We start from the raw sequence: 20,542 nt of genomic DNA, 5'->3' as shown, positions 1-20,542 counted from the left end.
TCGTCCTGTCAGTGCCTCGCCCTGTCAGTGCCGCGTCCTGTCAGTGCCGTGTCCTGTCAGTGCCGCGCCCTGTCAGTGCCTCGCCCTGTCAGTGCCTCGCCCTGTCAGTGCCGCGCCCTGTCAGTGCCTCGCCCTGTCAGTGCCGCGTCCTGTCAGTGCCTCGCCCTGTCAGTGCCGCGCCCTGTCAGTGCCGCGTCCTGTCAGTGCCTCGCCCTGTCAGTGCTGCGTCCTGTCAGTGCCGCACCCTGTCAGTGCCGCGTCCTGTCAGTGCTGCGTCCTGTCAGTGCCGCGCCCTGTCAGTGCTGCACCCTGTCAGTGCCGCGCCCTGTCAGTGCCTCGCCCTGTCAGTGCCGCGTCCTGTCAGTGGCGCGTCCTGTCAGTGCCTCGCCCTGTCAGTGCCGCACCCTGTCAGTGCCTCGCCCTGTCAGTGCCGCGCCCTGTCAGTGCCGCACCCTGTCAGTGCCGCGTCCTGTCAGTGCCGCGTCCTGTCAGTGCCGCGTCCTGTCAGTGCCGCGTCCTGTCAGTGCCGCACCCTGTCAGTGCCGCGTCCTGTCAGTGCCGCGCCCTGTCAGTGCCGCGTCCTGTCAGTGCCGCGTCCTGTCAGTGCCGCGTCCTGTCAGTGCCGCGTCCTGTCAGTGCCGCGTCCTGTCAGTGCCTCGCCCTGTCAGTGCTGCACCCTGTCAGTGCCGCGTCCTGTCAGTGCCTCGCCCTGTCAGTGCCGCACCCTGTCAGTGCCGCGTCCTGTCAGTGCCGCGTCCTGTCAGTGCCTCGCCCTGTCAGTGCCGCGTCCTGTCAGTGCCGCGTCCTGTCAGTGCCTCGCCCTGTCAGTGCCGCACCCTGTCAGTGCCGCGTCCTGTCAGTGCCTCGTCCTGTCAGTGCCTCGCCCTGTCAGTGCCTCGCCCTGTCAGTGCCGCGTCCTGTCAGTGCCTCGCCCTGTCAGTGCCGCGCCCTGTCAGTGCCGCGTCCTGTCAGTGCCGCGTCCTGTCAGTGCCTCGCCCTGTCAGTGCTGCGTCCTGTCAGTGCCGCGTCCTGTCAGTGCCGCGTCCTGTCAGTGCTGCGTCCTGTCAGTGCCGCGTCCTGTCAGTGCCGCACCCTGTCAGTGCCGCGCCCTGTCAGTGCCGCACCCTGTCAGTGCCTCGCCCTGTCAGTGCCGCGCCCTGTCAGTGCCGCACCCTGTCAGTGCCGCGCCCTGTCAGTGCCGCGTCCTGTCAGTGCCGCGTCCTGTCAGTGCCGCACCCTGTCAGTGCCGCGTCCTGTCAGTGCCGCACCCTGTCAGTGCCGCACCCTGTCAGTGCCGCGTCCTATCAGTGCCGCGTCCTGTCAGTGCCGCGTCCTGTCAGTGCCGCACCCTGTCAGTGCCGCTCCCTGTCAGTGCCGCGTCCTGTCAATGCCGCGTCCTGTCAGTGCCGCGCCCTGTCAGTGCCGCGCCCTGTCAGTGCCGCGTCCTGTCAGTGCCGCACCCTGTCAGTGCCGCGTCCTGTCAGTGCCGCGTCCTGTCAGTGCTGCACCCTGTCAGTGCCGCGTCCTGTCAGTGCCGCGTCCTGTCAGTGCCGCGTCCTGTCAGTGCTGCACCCTGTCAGTGCCACGTCCTGTCAGTGCCTCGCCCTGTCAGTGCTGCACCCTGTCAGTGCCGCGTCCTGTCAGTGCCTCGCCCTGTCAGTGCCGCACCCTGTCAGTTCCGCGTCCTGTCAGTGCCGCGTCCTGTCAGTGCCTCGCCCTGTCAGTGCCTCGCCCTGTCAGTGCCGCACCCTGTCAGTGCCGCGTCCTGTCAGTGCCTCGTCCTGTCAGTGCCTCGCCCTGTCAGTGCCTCGCCCTGTCAGTGCCGCGTCCTGTCAGTGCCTCGCCCTGTCAGTGCCTCGCCCTGTCAGTGCCGCGCCCTGTCAGTGCCGCGTCCTGTCAGTGCCGCGTCCTGTCAGTGCCTCGCCCTGTCAGTGCTGCGTCCTGTCAGTGCCGCGTCCTGTCAGTGCCGCGTCCTGTCAGTGCTGCGTCCTGTCAGTGCCGCGTCCTGTCAGTGCCGCACCCTGTCAGTGCCGCGCCCTGTCAGTGCCGCACCCTGTCAGTGCCTCGCCCTGTCAGTGCCGCGCCCTGTCAGTGCCGCACCCTGTCAGTGCCGCGCCCTGTCAGTGCCGCGTCCTATCAGTGCCGCGTCCTGTCAGTGCCGCGTCCTGTCAGTGCCGCGTCCTGTCAGTGCCGCACCCTGTCAGTGCCGCGTCCTGTCAGTGCCGCACCCTGTCAGTGCCGCACCCTGTCAGTGCCGCGTCCTATCAGTGCCGCGTCCTGTCAGTGCCGCGTCCTGTCAGTGCCGCACCCTGTCAGTGCCGCTCCCTGTCAGTGCCGCGTCCTGTCAATGCCGCGTCCTGTCAGTGCCGCGCCCTGTCAGTGCCGCGCCCTGTCAGTGCCGCGTCCTGTCAGTGCCGCACCCTGTCAGTGCCGCGTCCTGTCAGTGCCGCGTCCTGTCAGTGCTGCACCCTGTCAGTGCCGCGTCCTGTCAGTGCCGCGTCCTGTCAGTGCTGCACCCTGTCAGTGCCGCGTCCTGTCAGTGCTGCACCCTGTCAGTGCCGCGTCCTGTCAGTGCCGCGTCCTGTCAGTGCTGCACCCTGTCAGTGCCGCGTCCTGTCAGTGCCGCGTCCTGTCAGTGCCGCGTCCTGTCAGTGCTGCACCCTGTCAGTGCCACGTCCTGTCAGTGCTGCACCCTGTCAGTGCCGCACTGGAGTGTCAGTCTCGATCCAGAACTTTTGTTTCTGGAAAAAGAACTTGAACCACAACCTGTGACTCAGAGCAAGCGCAGCACGGTGGCACAGTGGTTAGCACTGCTGCCTCACAGCACCAGAGACCCGGGTCTGATTCCCGGCTTGGTTCACTGTCTGTGTGGAGTCTGCATGTTCTCCCCGTATCTGCGTGGGTTTCCTCCGGGTGCTCCAGTTTCCTCCCACAGTCCGAAAGACGTGCTGGTTAGGTGGATTGGCCGTGCTAAATTCTCCCTCAGTGTACCCGAACAGGAGTGTGGCGACTAGGGGATTTTCACAGTAACTTCATTGCAGTGTTAATGTAAACCTACTTGTGACACTGATACTTAAACTAAGGGACAATTTAGCATGGCCAATCCACCTAACCTGCACATCTTTGTACACTAAGGGATGGCACGGTGGCACAGTGGTTAGCACTGCTGCCTCACAGCGCCATGGAACCAGGTTCGATTCCCGGCTTGGGTCACTGTCTGTGAGGAGTTTGCACATTCTCCCCGTGTCTGCGTGGGTTTCCTCCGGGTGCTCCGGTTTCCTCCCACACTCCAAAGATGGTCTGAAAAGGTGGATTGGCCATGCTATAAGGGCATATTAGGGCAGGTGAACAAAGTTGGTTTTCAGCAGTGTGAGGGACAGGGTGGTGTCGGGAGGATATTTCCAGAGTGGAGAGTCTCGGCAGCGGAAAGCAAGTCAACACAAAGGTGGCGAATAAAGCAGTGTAAGAAGTCTCACAACACCAGGTTAAAGTCCAACAGGTTTATTTGGTAGCAAATACCATAAGCTTTCGGAGTGCTGCTCCTTCGTCAGATGGAGTGGATAACCACTCCATCTGACGAAGGGGCAGCGCTCCGAAAGCTTATGGTATTTGCTACCAAATAAACCTGTTGGACTTTAACCTGGTGTTGTGAGACTTCTTACTGTGTTTACCCCAGTCCAACGCCGGCATCTCCACATCATGAATAAAGCAGTGACAGATCTTCCTGCGGTATTTTTAGCAACAAGCTGACCTTGTGTGACATTTTCCCATCAACCTCTTCTGAAAGCTAAGCACAGAGTGCCCCCTAGTGGTTTAGTTGGGAAATGCTCTGCTCCTTGTGGGATTGAGCCACACACACAGACCCCTGGAGGCCTGGGCTTTCATCAGGTAGCAGCGGGAATTGGGGTCCCAACTCGGGAGAAAGTGCCTGCAAAGCCGGGATTTTCGGGCAGGGGCGGGCATGGGCGTCGGTTGGGAACCGGGAATGTTTAGAGCCCGTTGCAAATGTTGCAGGGCGCCAAGGGGGGGCCCACCTCTGCACTGTGGACCTTTGTCCTAGGTATAGTCAAAACAGAAAGGCCCTCCAGCCCTCACCACTCACACCCTCCACACACTCTCTGTGCCCCTCATGCCCCCCTGTGCCAAGCAATGGCTCTCTCCACCCACCCTCTTATGCGCCCTATGCCAATCCAGTGTGATCCTCCAGGCCAGCATTGGGCTGAGGGGAAGGTGGAGGGGAGGGTGGTTGAGTGACGGGCAACCTGGGAGGACCCTTAACTGGACTGGGTGACGGGGGCGGGGGGGTGGGGGGCTCAGGAGTCGGTTGGGGGACATTCGATGTGGTGAAAACCTGCTGGGCATGGCTGCTGAGAATGGGGCTGCCAGTTAAATGGTGGAATTGCAGTGGGGAGAGGAGTGGGCAGGGAGGCAGATTGCCCGCTGGATTTACAGAGGGCACCCTCCTCCGACTCCCTTCCCCACCTGATATCCAGCCTGAAAAAGCAATCGGCTTGTTGTAAAAACCCATCTGGTTCACTAATGTCCTTTAGGGAAGGAAATCTGCCGTCCTTACCCGGTCTGGCCTACATGTGACTCCAGAGCCACAGCAATGTGGTTGACTCTCAACTGCCCTCGGGCAACTAGGGATGGGCAATAAATGTCATCAGACTTCTGAACGGACCTACCATATATTAAGTTGATCTTTCTCCACACCCAATCTGTGACTGTAACACTACATTCTGCACCCTCTCCTTTCCTTCTCCCCTATGTATTCTATGAATGGTATGCTTTGTCTGTATAGCGCACAAGAAACAATATTTTTCCCAATACATGTGACAATAATAAATCAAATCAATAAAAAATCATTTCTAATCAGTCCGATGTTGAGCTGTCCCCTAAGTCTTAAGCTTTTTATAGTTTATTTATTAGTGTCACAAGTAGGCTTACATTAACACCTCAATGAAGTTGCTGTGAAAATCCCCTAGTTGCCACACTCCGATGCCTGTCTAAGCAGAGCATTGCTGTCCAGACAGGAATCCCTTTGTCATTTGGGAGCCGTGGAACGAAAGTGAGGGGGTCGAGGGCCAGTTTTAACCTCAATCGTCTGAGGGGAGCCAGATGGGGTCTACACTACAGCCTGATGTTCCTGTCCATCAGCTACCCGCTGGACGGATCGGGTTTAAAAATCACCCATGTGTTCTTTTTGTTTATGAAAGCAATGTGACGTATAAAACTTCGCTCACCACGATTAGAGGGCATGGAACATGCACGGTAGCACAGTGGTTAGCACTGCTGCTAGGGACCCAGGTTCGATTACCAGCTTGGGTCACTGTCCGTGTGGAATTTGCACATTCTCCCCAGTGTCTGCGTGGTTTCCTCCGGGTGCTCCGGTTTCCTCCCACACTGCAAAGATGTGTCGGTTAGGTGGATTGGCCATGCTAAATTGCCCCTTAGTGTCCAAAAATGTGTAGGTTAGGTGGATTGGCCATACTAAATTGCCCCTTAGTGTCCAAAGATGTGCAGGTTAGGTGGATTGGTCATGCTAAATTGCCCCTTAGTGTACAAAGATGTGCAGGTTAGGCGGATTGGCCATGCTAAATTACCTCTTAGTGTTCAAAGATGTGCAGGTTAGATGGATTGGCCATGTTAAATTGCGCCTTAGTGTCCAAAGATGTGTAGGTTAGGTGGATTGGCCATGCTAAATTGCCCCTTAGTGTCCAAAGATGTGTAGGTTAGGTGGATTGGCCATGCTAAATTGCCCCTTAGTGTCCAAAGATGTGCAGGTTAGGTGGATTGGCCATGCTAAATTGCCCCTTAGTGTCCAAAGATGTGCGGGTTAGGTGGATTGGCTATGTTAAATTGCCCCTTAGTGTCCAAAGATGTGCAGGTTAGTTGGATTGGCCATGCTAAATTGCCCCTTAGTGTCCAAAGATGTGCAGGTTAGGTGGATTGGCCATGCTAAATTGCCCCTTAGTGTCCAAAGATGTGCAGGTTAGGTGGATTGGCCATGCTAAATTGCCCCTTAGTGTCCAAAGATGTGCAGGTTAGGTGGATTGGCCATGCTAAATTGCCCCTTAGTGTCCAAAGATGTGCAGGTTAGGTGGATTGGCCATGCTAAATTGCCCCTTAGTGTCCAAAGATGTGCAGGTTAGGTGGATTGGCCATGCTAAATTGCCCCTAACTGTCCAAAGATGTGTAGGTTAGGTGGATTGGCCATGCTAAATTGCCCCTAACTGTCCAAAGATGTGTAGGTTAGGTGGATTGGCCGTAGTAAATTCTCCCTCAGTGCACCTGAACAGGACTGTGGCAACTAGGGGATTTTCACAATAACTTCATTGCAGGGTTAATGTAAGCCTACTTGTGACACTAATAAATAAACTTTAACTTTACTTTAGTTTACCTTCCCCATCTGATTGTTTAAAACAAAATGATCCCAAAACAAGAGGCAGAGAAACTGAATGTGAGACATTTGTTGCAGCCATGTAGAATGACTGGTTTTTTGGGGAGGGGGGAAAAACCTGCAAATAACTAATAAGACATTCCAGAACCAGAAAGCCTCATAAACACACATATCTCTAACTCGTCCCGTTGGTTTGAATGGCCGCTAATGAGTCAAATCTTTTTCGTGGGATTCAGAATCATTGGCAGACAAGAGAACCTCATTGAGAGTGACATCTCCCCGCACTCTTCCATGTGTCCTGCTTGAGAACAGCCTGACAAGATTGGAACAAGCCAGCCTTCCACTTCTGCCTGGCTCGCTGCTGACGTTCTAATCAGGAGGATTACATTCACGAGACTCATTGCTCTGCCTTTTGTCCCAAACTGGGTGCTGACATGAAGATTAGAGTGTTTTCAATCAGTGATAACTTCACATGAAGTAAACACAGGATTGAGGAACTCTGGCCAAAAGGGACCAGCTGATGACAGCAGCCAATGATATTCCAACGATGTGCAAACAAATGATAAGTTTCCTGCGTTCATAGTTGTGGAAAATGGATATAAAATCTCATTATAATTCTTTGAGTTTACAGCATGAACACAGGCCATTGGGGCCAAGCAGTCAGTGCATACACTCCCTCATTAACCTCCTTTCACCCAACCTCATCTCATACCCATTGGGAGAGACTAAGCCTCTTCAAATTTTTTACATAACATATATAAAATATATAAATGATGTGGAGATGCCGGCGTTGGACTGCACAGTAAGAAGTTTCACAACGCCAGGTTAAAGTCCAACTCATCTCCAACCTCCGTGGCCTGGGTCTCACGGCTCCTCCCTCTGTACAAGATTGTACAAGACATTGGTAAGGCCACACATGGAATACTGTGTGCAGTTCTGGTCACCTTATTATAGAAAGGATATTATTAAACTAGAAAGAGTGCAGAAAAGATTTACTAGGATGCTACCGGGACTTGATGGATTGAGTTATAAGGAGAGGCTGGATAGACTGGGGACTTTTTTCTCTGGAGCGTAGGAGGCTGAGGGGTGATCTTATCGAGGTCTATAAAATAATGAGGGGCATAGACAAGGTAGATAGTCAATATCTTTTCCCAAAGGTAGGGGAGTCTAAAACTAGAGGGCATAGGTTTAAGGTGAGAGGGGAGAGATACAAAAGTGTCCAGAGGGGCAATTCTTTCACCCAGAGGGTGGTGAGTGTCTGGAACAAGCTGCCAGAGGTAGTAGTAGAGGCGGGTACAATTTTGTCTTTTAAAAAGCATTTAGATAGTTACATGGATACGATGGGTATATAGGGATATGGGCCAAATGCGGGCAATTGGGATTAGCTTTGGGGTTTAAAAAAAAGGATGGCATGGACAAGTTGGGCCGAAGGGCCTGTTTCCATGCTGCAAACCTCTATGACTCTATGACTCTGTGACTGGATCCTCACAGTCACAGACCCAACTCACAGACCACAATCAGTAAGGATAGGCAGCAACACCTCCTCCATGATCATCCTCAACACCGGTGCCCCACAAAGTTGTGTTCTCAGCCCCCTACTATACTCCTTATACACCTATGACTGTGTGGCCAAATTCCCCTCCAACTTGATTTTCAAGTTTGCTGACGACACCACCGTAGTGGGTCGGATCTCAAACAATGACGAGACAGAGTACAGGAATGAGATAGAGAATCTGGTGAACTGGTGCGGCAACAATAATCTCTCCCTCAATGTCAACAAAATGAAGGAGGTTGTCATCGACTTCAGGAAGCGTAAAGGAGAACATTCCCCTGTCTCCATCAACGGGGACGAAGTAGAAATGGTCGAGAGCTTCAGGTTTTTAGGTGTCCAGATCACCACCAACCTGTCCTGGTCCCCCCATGCTGACACTATAGTTAAGAAAGCCCACCAACACCTCTACCTTCTCAGAAGACTGAGGAAATTCAGCACGTCAGCTACGACTCTCACCAACTTTTACAGATGCACCACAGAAAGCATTCTTTCTGGTTGTATCACAGCTCGGTATGGCTCCTGCTCTGCCCAAGACCGTAAGAAACTACAAAAAGTTGTGAATGTAGCCCAATCCATCACGCAAACCAGCCTCCCATCCATTGACTCTGTCTACACTTCCCGCTGCCTCAGCAAAGCAGCCAGCATAATCAAGGACCCCATGCACCCCGGACATACTCTCTTCCACCTTCTTCTGTCGGGAAAAAGATACAAAGGTCTGAGGTCACGTACCAACCGACACAAGAACAGCTTCTTCCCTGCTGCCATCAGACTTTTGAATGGACCTAACCTGCATTAAGTTGATCTTTCGCTGCACCTTAGCTATAATTGTAACACTACATTCTGCACTCTCTCATTTCCTTCTTTATGAACAGTATGCTTTGTCTGTATAGCGCGCAAGAAACAATACTTTTCACTGTATCCCAATACATGTGACAATAATAAATCAAGCCAAATCAAATCAAAATCAAATCAACAGGTTTAATTGGAATCACGAGCTTTCGGAGCGCTGCTCCTTCATCAGGTGAGTGGAGAGGTAGGTTTCACAAACACGGCATATACAGACACTGACATAATTGCAAGATAATGGTTGGAATGCGAGTCTTTTCCCATTATCTGCAAAGACTCGCATTCCAACCATTATCTTGCAATTGCGTCTCGACTTTAACCTGGTGTGGTGAGACTTCTTAAAGAATATAAACATACATATAAATATATAAAATATATAAAGATATGCTCATTGCTATCTCCAAATATTTCAAACTGGGCAAAAACCTTAAATGGCTAAATCTAGGATGCTACCAAGACTGGTTTGAGTTATAAGGAGAGGCTGGATAGATTAGGACTTTGGGCCAGTGGGCCGATGAATGGCAGATGGAATTTAATTGAGATAATTGTGAGATGTTGCATTTTGGTAGATTGAACCAGGGCAGGACTTACTCAGTTAATGGTAGGGCGTTGGAGATAGTTACAGAACAAAGAGATCAAGGGATACGTGTTCATAGCTCCTTGAAAGTGGAGTCACAGGTGGACAGAGTGGTGAAGAAGGCATTCGGCATGCTTGGTTTCACTGGTCAGAACATGGAATACAGGAGTTGGGACAACTTGTTGAAGTTTTACAAGACATTGGTAAGGCCACACTTGGAATACTGTGTGCAATTCTGGTCATCCTATTATAGAAAGAATACTATTAAACTAGAAAGAGTGCAGAAAGGATTTACTAGGATGCTACCAGGACTTGATGGTTTGAGTTATACGGAGAGGCTGGATAGACTGGAGCTTTATTCCCTGGAGCGTAGGAGGCTGAGAGGTGATCTCATTGAGGTCTATAAAATAATGAGGGGCACAGATCAGCTAGATAGTCAACATCTTTCCCCAAAGGTAGGGGAGTCTAAAACTAGAGGGCATAGGTTTAAGGTGAGAGGGGAGAGATACAAAAGGGTCCAGAGGGGCAATAGTTTCACACAGAGGGTGGTGAGTGTCTGGAACAAGCTGCCAGAGGCAGTAGTAGAGGCGGGTATAATTTTGTCTTTTAAAAAGCGTTTAGACAGTTACATGAGTAAGATGGGTCTGGAGGGATATGGGCCAAACGTGGAAAATTGGGACTAGCTTAGTGGTAAAAACTGGGTGGCATGGACAAGTTGGACCGAAGGGTCTGTTTCCATGCTGTAAACCTCTATGACTCTATGCCTGTCTGTGATCCCCAAACAAAAGAAGCGACCTGGCACTATTGGAGAAATTTGTACCTCGTTATCTCTGAAGAGCCACTAATGGCCACCGTGGGCTGCTCAGACTAAGTGCAAAAAGAGCTCGACATAACGCAGGCTGGCCAATGGGAGTTTTTAAAAATTCATTCGTGAGACATGGGCATCGCTTGCTGTCCAGCGTTTATTGCCCATCCCTAGTCCAAAGATGTGTAGGTTAGGCTGCTTGGCCATGGGAAATTGCCCCTTAGTATCAGGGGGATTAGAACTGTTAGGAGTGTAGATATTGTCAGTGCAGGCTTGATGGGCCAAATGGTCTTTTCCGCACTGTATCACTCTCTGACTCGATGGCTCTATGGGGTCAGCGCCCCGAAGTTAGAGTGAGTCCACAGGGGTAAGGTCAGGGAGGACCTCTTCCCACAAAGGCAAGTGGAAATATCCCCCAAAAAGCTGTGGGGGGGGGGCCAATTAAAAATAAAACTGTTAGATTTTTCACAGAACCATAGAATCCCTACAGTGCAGAAGGAGACCATTTGGCCCATCGAGTCTGCACTGACCACAATCCCACCCAAGCCTTATCCATGTATCCCTACATATTTATCCTGCTAATCCCTGACACTAGGGTTAATTTAGCCTGGCCAATCAACCTAACCCACGCATCTTTTGACACTAAGAGTTAATTTAGCATGGCCAATCAACCCAACCCCGCACATCTTTGGACACTAACGGGCAATTTAGCATGGCCAATCCACGTAACCTACACATCGTTGGGCACTAAGGGGCAATTTAGCATGGCCAATCCACGTAACCTGCACATCGTTGGGCACTAAGGGCCAATTTAGCATGGCCAATCCACCTAACCTACACAACTTTGGACACTAAGGGACAATTTAGCATGGCCAATCCACGGAACCTGCACATCGTTGGACACTAAGGGACAATTTAGCACGGCCAATCCACCTAACCGGCACATCTTTGCACTAAGGGGCAATTTAGCATGGCCAATCCACCTAACCTGCACATCGTTGGGCACTAAGGGGCAATTTCGCATGGGCAATCCACCTAACCTGCACATCTTTGGACACTAAGGGACAATTTAGCACGGCCAATCCACCTAACCGGCACATCTTTGGACACTAAGGGGCAATTTAGCATGGGCAATCCACCTAACCTGCACATCTTTGGGCACTAAGGGGCAATTTAGCATGGTCAATCCACCTAACCCGCATATCTTTGGGCACTAAGGGGCAATTTAGCATGGCCAATCCCCCTAACCTACACATCTTTGGACACTAAGGGGCAATTTAGCATGGCCAATCCACCTAACCTACACATCGTTGGGCACTAAGGGGCAATTTAGCATGGCCAATCCACCTAACCTGCACATCGTTGGGCACTAAGGGGCAATTTAGCATAGCCAATCCACCTAACCTACACATCGTTGGGCACTATGGGACAATTTAGCACGGCCAATCTACCTAACCTGCACATCGTTGGACACTAAGGGGCAATTTAGCATGGCCAATCCACCTAACCTACACATCGTTGGGCACTAAGGGGCAATTTAGCATAGCCAATCCACCTAACCTACACATCGTTGGGCACTAAGGGGCAATTTAGCATGGCCAATCCACCTAACCTGCACATCTTTGGACACTAAGTGGCAATTTAGCATGGCCAATCCACCTAACCTGCACATCGTTGGACACTAAGGGGCAATTTAGCATGGCCAATCCACCTAACCTGCACATCGTTGGGCACTAAGGGGCAATTTCGCATGGGCAATCCACCTAACCGGCACATCTTTGGACACTAAGGGGCAATTTCGCATGGGCAATCCACCTAACCTGCACATCTTTGGACACTAAGGGGCAATTTATCATGGGCAATCCACCTAACCTGCACATCGTTGGACACTAAGGGGCAATTTAGCATGGCCAATCCGCCTAACCTGCACATCGTTGGACACTGAGGGGCAATTTAGCATGGGCAATCCTCCTAACCTGCACATCGTTGGACACTGAGGGGCAATTTAGCATGGCCAATCCTCCTAACCTGCACATCGTTGGACACTGAGGGGCAATTTAGCATGGCCAATCCTCCTAACCTGCACATCGTTGGACACTGAGGGGCAATTTAGCATGGCCAATCCTCCTAACCTGCACATCTTTGGACATTAAGGGACAATTTAGCATGGCCAATCCACCTAACCTACACATCTTTGGACATTAAGGGACAATTTAGTATGGCCAATCCTCCTAACCTGCACATCATTGGACACGAAGGGGCAATTTAGCATGGCCAATCCACCTAACCTACACATCTTTGGACATTAAGGGACAATTTAGCATGGCCAATCCACCTAACCTGCACATCTTTGGACATTAAGGGACAATTTAGCATGGCCAATCCACCTAACCTTTGGACTGTGGGAGGAAACCGGAGCACCCGGAGGAAACGCACACAGACACGGGGAGAACGTGTGAACTCCACACAGACAGTGACCCGAGGCTGGAATTGAACCCGGGTCCCTGGCGCTATGAGGCAGCAGTGCTAACCACTGTGCCACCGTGCCACCTTTTTGGGCAAACGTATTAAAGCTTACAGAGATAAGGACAAGCTGGGCAGAAGGAGATAGATTGTGCCAATCCATAACCTAACTGAATGGCAGAACAGGGTTGAGGGGCTGAAAGGCCTCCCCGTCTTAATTAGCCACTGGATCTCCCAAAACCGTCGTTGCAACTCTCTTGCAAGTGGGACGACACTTACCGTTTATCAGCGTTCTCCTTGCAATCTCCCACAGTACCAGACCGAACGCCCAGATGTCTGTCGATTTGTATGACTCAAAACTGTTGGTGCAGATTGTCTCGTCCAGCACCTCCGGGGCCATGTAACGCTTGGTGCCCACTTTGGGGTTGCTTCCAATGTCCAGGAAGTCGTTATTCTGCGAGTGAATGACAGCCAAACCTGCAGTGCAGTGAAGGGGAAACGTTACAGAGATTCGGGACAGTATCAGGCACAAAGATATCGAGAAGGAATAAACACACTGGATCAATGCCTAGAACACTACAAGTTACAGTGTCGTTATCAAAACCCGCAACCTCAGGACCAAGGATTTAGCATCTTGTCTGATTTTGGGTTGGATGGTTTGGACCTTGGGTGGTTCAAGTCATAGAATCCAAAGAGCTTCTACAAATGCATAAAGGGCAAAAGAGTAATTCGGAGAAAAGGGCCTCTTAAGCATCAACAAGTTATCGATGCGCCACAAGAGATGGGTGAGATCCGAAATGAATATTTCTCATCAGTATTCACTGTTGAGAAACTACAAAGGGTTCTTTCTGGTTGTTATCACAGCTTGGTATGGCTCCTGCTCTCAACGCCTCTACTTTCTCAGAAGACTAAGGAAATTTGGCATGTCCGCTACGACTCTCACCAACTTTTACAGATGCACCATAGAAAGCATTCTTTCTGGTTGTATCACAGCTTGGTATGGCTCCTGCTCTGCCCAAGACCGCAAGAAACTACAAAGGGTTGTGAATGTCGCCCAGTCCATCACTCAAACCAGCCTCCCATCCATTGACTCTGCCTACACTTCCCACTGCCTCAGAAAAGCAGCCAGCATAATTAAGGATCCCACGCACCCCGGACATTCTCTCTTCCACCTTCTTCCATCGGGAAAAAGATACAAAAGTCTGAGATCACGTACCAACCGACTCAAGAACAGCTTCTTCCCTGCTGCCATCAGACTTTTGAATGGACCTACCTCGCACTAAGTTGATCTTTCTCTACACCCTAGTTATGACTGTAACACTACATTCTGTACCTCTCTCCTTTCCTTCTCTATGAACGGTATGCGTTATCTGTTAGGCGCGCAAGAAACAATATTTTTCACTGTATCCCAATACATGTGATAATAATACATCAAATCAAATCAAAGAAAGACATGGATGTTAGGGAACTTGGGGAAATAAATAGTGATGTCTTGAGGAGTGTACATATTACAGAGAAGGAGGTGCTGGAAATCTCAAAACACATCAAGGTAGATAAATCCCCGGGACCTGATGAAGTGTATCCCAGGACGTTGTGGGAAGCTGGGGAGGAAATTGCGGGTTCCCGAGCAGAGATATTTGAATCATCGCCAGACACAGATGAGGTGCCTGAAGATTGGCGGATGGCAAATGTTGTGCCTTTGTTTTAGAAGGGCTGCAGGGAAAAGCTTGGGAACTACAGACCAGGGAGCCTAACGTTTATGGTGGGTTAGTTGTTGGAAGGCATTTTGAGAGACAGGATCTACAGGCATTTAGAATGCAAGGACTGATTAGGGACAGTCAGCCATGGCTTTGTGAGTGGAAAATCATGTCTCACACATTTGATTGAGGTTTTTGAAGGGGTAACCAAGAAGGTAGATGGGGGCAGTGCAGTTGATGTTGTCTCCATGTACTTTAGCAAGGCCTTTGGCAAGGTACTGCATGGTATGTTGTTGCATAAGGTTAAATCTCACGGGATCCAGGGTGAGGTAGCCAATTGGATACAAAATTGGCTTGATGACAGAAGCCAGAGAGTGGTTGTAGAGGGTTGTTTTTCAAACTGGAGGCCTGTGACCAGCGGTGTGCCTCAGGGATCGGTGCTGGGTCCACTGTTATTTGTCATTTATATTAATGATTTGGATGAGAATATTGGAGGCATGGTTAGTAAGTTTGCAGATGACACCAAGATTGGTGGCATAGTGGACAGTGAAGAAGGTTATCTAGGATTGTAACGGGATCTTGATCAATTGGGCCAGTGGACTGACGAATGGCACATGGAGTTTAATTTAGACAAATGCGAGGTGATGCATTTTGGTAGATTGAACCAGGGCAGGACTTACTCAGTTAATGGTAGGATGTTGGGGAGAGTTACAGAACAAAGAGATCTAGGGGTGCAGGTTCATAGCTCCTTGAAAGTGGAGTCACAGGTGGACAAAGTGGTGAAGAAGGCATTCGGCATGCTTGGTTTCATTGGTCAGAACATTGAATACAGGAGTTGGGATGCCATGTTGAAGTTGGACAAGACATTGGTAAGGCCACACTTGGAATACTGTGTACAGTTCTGGTCACCCTATTATAGAAAGGATATTATTAAACTAGAAAGAGTGCAGAAAAGATTTACTAGGATGCTACCGGGACTTGATGGATTGAGTTATAAGGAGAGGCTGGATAGACTGGGACTTTTTTCTCTGGAGCGTAGGAGGCTTCGGGGTGATCTTATAGAGGTCTATAAAATAATGAGGGGCACAGATCAGCTAGATAGTCAATATCTTTTCCCAAAGGTAGGGGAGTCTAAACCTAGAGGGCACAGGTTTAAGGTGAGAGGGGAGAGATACAAAAGGATCCAGAGAGACAATTGTTTTCACACAGAGGGTGGTGAGTGTCTGGAACGAGCTGCCAGAGGCAGTAGTAGAGGCGGGTACAATTTTATCTTTCAAAAAGCATTTAGACAGTTACATGGGTAAGATGGGTATAGAGGGATATGGGCCAAATGCGGGCAATCGGGACTAGCTTAATGGCAAAAACTGGGTGGCATGGACAAGTTGGGTCGAAGGGCCTGTTTCCATGCTGTGAACATCTATGACTCTATGACTCTAATCCTAGAATTCTGAACAGTGCAGAAGGAGGTCATTCGGCCCATCAAGTCTACACCCATTCTCTGACAGAGTATCTTACCCATGCCCTTTTCCCCATCCTATCCCCATACCTCCACACATTTATCATGTCTAATCTCTTTAACCTACACATCCCCGGAAACTAAGGGGCAATTTTGCATGGTCAATGCCCCTAACCTATATATCTTTGGAACCTAACGGGCAACTTAGCATGGCCAATCCACTTAACCTGCACATCTTTGGACACTAAGGAACAATTTAGCATGGCCAATCCACCGAACCTGCACATCTTTGGACACTAAGGGGCAATTTAGCATGGCCAATCCACCTAACCTACACATCTTTGGACACTGAAGGGCAATTTAGCATGGCCAATCCACCTAACCTACACATCTTTGGACACTAAAGAGCAATTTAGCATGGCCAATCCACCTAACCTACACATCTTTGGACACTAAAGAGCAATTTAGCATGGCCAATCCACCTAACCTACACATCTTTGGACACTAAAGGGCAATTTAGCATGGCCAATCTACCTAACCTACACATCTTTGGACACTAATGGGCAATTTAGCATGGCCAATCCACCTAACCTACACATCTTTGGACACTAAAGAGCAATTTAGCATGGCCAATCCCCCTAACCTGCACATCTTTGGACACTAAGGGGCAATTTAGCATGGCCAATCCACCTAACCTACACATCTTTGGACACTAAAGGGCAATTTAGCATGGCCAATCCACCTAACCTACACATCTTTGAACACTAAAGGGCAATTTAGCATGGCCAATCCACCTAACCTACACATCTTTGGACACTAAAGAGCAATTTAGCATGGCCAATCCACCTAACCTACACATCTTTGGACACTAAAGGGCAATTTAGCATGGCCAATCCACCTAACCTACACATCTTTGGACACTAAAGAGCAATTTAGCATGGCCAATCCACCTAACCTGCACATCTTTGGACACTGAGGGGCAATTTAGCATGGCCAATCCACCGAACCTACACATCTTTGTAGTGTGGGAGGAAACCGGAGCACCCGGAGGAAACCCACACAGACACAGGGAGAATTTGCAAACTCCACACAAACAGACACCCAAGGGCGGAATTGAACACTGTGCCAATGCAGCGCCTAGCCAAATTGTCCAGGTAAGTTTTATATTAAGTTATCATTCATGAAAATTCAAGCCAGGTTGCACTTTTGAAGAAAAGCTTGGCAATTAACTGTTTCCTGTTACAGTCCCCATGGCAATTCCTCTATCAATCAGAGTCTATTGCCAACCAATCAGCACTCTCATCTCACGCAGTACAAATTGTTCTAAAATGCAGAAAACTCTGGATAAACTCAGCAGGTCTGGCAGCGTCTGTGGAGGGAGAAACAAAGTTAACATTCTGGATCTGAATTACCCTTCTACTCTTCACTTTACTTTTGATACTTTCTGGCTGTCCTGATGAGTGCAAGGTGAAAAGTTTTAACAGCCTGTCTCTTTTTTTCAACAATACTCAATTTCTGTGCTGCCAAATGTCTCTTTGTTAAATTTAATGTTTCATTTTATTAAATCATGCAAGATCTTTAATTGTTGTGTGGCACATTGTAAAAATGTCCAGTGTTTGGATAGCTGGATTTGTGAAACTGTACCCGTCCAAATCTCAGGCAGAGGTTTGACAGGGTTGTTGAGAGCAACATGCTCCCTCTAGAAAGAAAAAGGGGCAATCATAGGGATCTGGATTTGGTTTAACACGTAAGTCAGGCCACCACTTCACAGGACCATACATCCCAACCAAGGTCTGCTGCCGAGATGTCCCTACGCTGCATCTGCAACCTCCCCCCATTCCCCCAACACACTCCCCCCACCATTCCCGACCCCCCAGGTCCCCTCACACCCTCGTCCCAATACCTACCCCCAACCGCCACCAGCCCCCACATCCACAACCTCTCACGCCAGATCCCCCACCTGGTAACACATGCTCTGCCCTCACGGTGTTGCCTCCCATTCCTACTCCATTCTCCACACTGCCTATTTTGTCGCTGTTTGCTTCTCATTGGCAACTGATTGTGTACAGGCGACTTGCTGCTGATTGGTTACTGATTGTCTACGGGTAACTTGCTTCTCATTGGCTCCAGATTATCTACAGGAAACTTGCTTCTCATTGGCTACTGACTGCACACATGCAACTTGCTGTTGATTGGCTGTTGAGTGTATACAGGCAACTTGCTTCTCATTGGCTATTGATTGCGTACAGACAACTTGCTTCTCATTGGCTATTGATTGCGTACAGGCAACTTGCTTCTCATTGGCTATTGATTGTGTACAGACAACTTGCTTCTCATTGGCTATTGATTGTGTACAGACAACTTGCTTCTCATTGGCTATTGATTGTGTACAGACAACTTGCTTCTCATTGGCTATTCATTGTGTACAGGCAACTTGCTTCTCATTGGCTATTGATTGTGTACAGACAACTTGCTTCTCATTGGCTATAGATTGTGTACAGACAACTTGCTTCTCATTGGCTATTGATTGCGTACAGGCAACTTGCTTCTCATTGGCGCTTGATTGCATGCAAGCCACTTGCTTCTCATTGGTTACTGATTGAATACAGGCAACTTGCTGCTGATTGGCTATTGATTGCGTACAGACAACTTGCTTCTCATTGGCTATTCATTGTGCACAGACAACTTGCTTCTCATTGGCTATTGATTGCGTACAGACAACTTGCTTCTCATTGGCTATTGATTGCGTACAGACAACCTGCTTCTCATTGGCTATTCATTGCGCACAGACAACTTGCTTCTCATTGGCTATTGGTTGCGTACAGACAACTTGCTTCTCATTGGCTATTCATTGCGCACAGACAACTTGCTTCTCATTGGCTATTCATTGCGCACAGACAACTTGCTTCTCATTGGCTATTGATTGCGTACAGACAACTTGCTTCTCATTGGCTATTGATTGCGTACAGGCAACTTGCTTCTCATTGGCTATTGATTGTGTACAGACAACTTGCTTCTCATTGGCTATTCATTGCGCACAGACAACTTGCTTCTCATTGGCTATTGATTGCGTACAGACAACTTGCTTCTCATTGGCTATTCATTGCGCACAGACAGCTTGCTTCTCATTGGCTATTGATTGCGTACAGGCAACTTGCTTCTCATTGGCTATTGATTGCGTACAGGCAACTTGCTTCTCATTGGCTATTGATTGCGTACAGGCAACTTGTTTCTCATTGGCCATTGATTGCGTACAGGCAACATGCTTCTCATTGGCTATTGATTGTGTACAGACAACTTGCTTCTCATTGGCTCCAGATTGCCTACACGCAACTTGCTTCTCATTGGCTATTGATTGCATACAGACAACCTGCTTCTCATTGGCTATTGATTGCGCACAGGCAACCTGCTTCTCATTGGCTATTGATTGCATACAGACAACCTGCTTCTCATTGGCTATTGATTGCGGAGAGACAACTTGCTTCTCATTGGCTATTGATTGCATACAGACAACCTGCTTCTCATTGGCTATTGATTGCGGAGAGACAACTTGCTTCTCATTGGCTATTGATTGCATACAGACAACCTGCTTCTCATTGGCTATTCATTGCGCACAGACAACTTGCTTCTCATTGGCCATTGATTGCATACAGACAACGTGCTTCTCATTGGCCATTGATTGCGTACAGACAACTTGCTTCTCATTGGCCATTGATTGCGTACAGACAACTTGCTTCTCATTGGCCATTGATTGCATACAGACAACTTGCTTCTCATTGGCTATTGATTGCGCACAGACAACCTGCTTCTCATTGGCTATTGATTGCACACAGACAACCTGCTTCTCATTGGCTATTGATTGTATACAGACAACTTGCTTCTCATTGGCTATTGATTGCGCACAGACAACCTGCTTCTCATTGGCTATTGATTGCGTGCAGACAACTTGCTTCTCATTGGCTATTGATTGTGTACAGACAACTTGCTTCTCATTGGCTATTGATTGCGTACAGACAACTTGCTTCTCATTGGCTATTGATTGTATACAGACAACCTGCTTCTCATTGGCTATTGATTGCGTACAGGCAACTTGCTTCTAATTGGCTATTGATTGCGTACAGACAACTTGCTTCTAATTGGCTATTGATTGCGTACAGGCAACTTGCTTCTAATTGGCTATTGATTGTATACAGACAACCTGCTTCTCATTGGCTATTGATTGCGTACAGACAACTTGCTTCTCATTGGCTACTGATTGTGTACAGGCAACTTGCTTCTAATTGGCTATTGATTGTATACAGACAACTTGCTTCTCATTGGCTATTGATTGCGTACAGACAACTTGCTTCTAATTGGCTATTGATTGCGCACAGACAACTTGCTTCTAATTGGCTATTGATTGCACACAGACAACTTGCTTCTCATTGGCTATTGATTGCGTACAGACAACTTGCTTCTCGTTGGCCATTGATTGTGTACAGTCAACTTGCTTCTAATTGGCTATTCATTGCGCACAGACAACTTGCTTCTCATTGGCTATTGATTGTGTACAGACAACTTGCTTCTCATTGGCTATTCATTGCGCACAGACAACTTGCTTCTCATTGGCTATTGATTGCGTACAGACAACTTGCTTCTCATTGGCTATTGATTGCGTACAGACAACTTGCTTCTCATTGGCCATTGATTGTGTACAGACAACTTGCTTCTAATTGGCTATTCATTGCGCACAGACAACTTGCTTCT

At 49.2% G+C, this 20,542-nt stretch overlaps 2 protein-coding genes across 6 annotated transcripts in view; both read right to left on the bottom strand.

Moving 5' to 3' along the window:
• LOC144481893 (Golgi reassembly-stacking protein 2-like) overlaps positions 1–20,542 on the bottom strand; it is a 739,438-nt gene that overhangs the window by 172,380 nt on the left and 546,516 nt on the right. The window lies entirely within an intron of this gene.
• Positions 1–20,542, bottom strand: part of LOC144481885 (activin receptor type-1-like) — a 125,852-nt gene that overhangs the window by 10,470 nt on the left and 94,840 nt on the right. For all 5 annotated transcript variants that reach the window (XM_078201041.1, XM_078201040.1, XM_078201039.1 and 2 more), the window contains one exon: positions 12,923–13,120. In XM_078201041.1, coding sequence (XP_078057167.1) covers positions 12,923–13,120 — 198 coding nt within the window. The remainder of the gene's footprint in view (positions 1–12,922; positions 13,121–20,542) is intronic.

The sequence above is a fragment of the Mustelus asterias genome, chromosome X, assembly GCF_964213995.1.
Source record: "Mustelus asterias chromosome X, sMusAst1.hap1.1, whole genome shotgun sequence".
Taxonomy (NCBI): Eukaryota; Metazoa; Chordata; class Chondrichthyes; order Carcharhiniformes; family Triakidae; genus Mustelus; species Mustelus asterias.
This window is presented reverse-complemented; position numbering and strand designations above follow the sequence as displayed.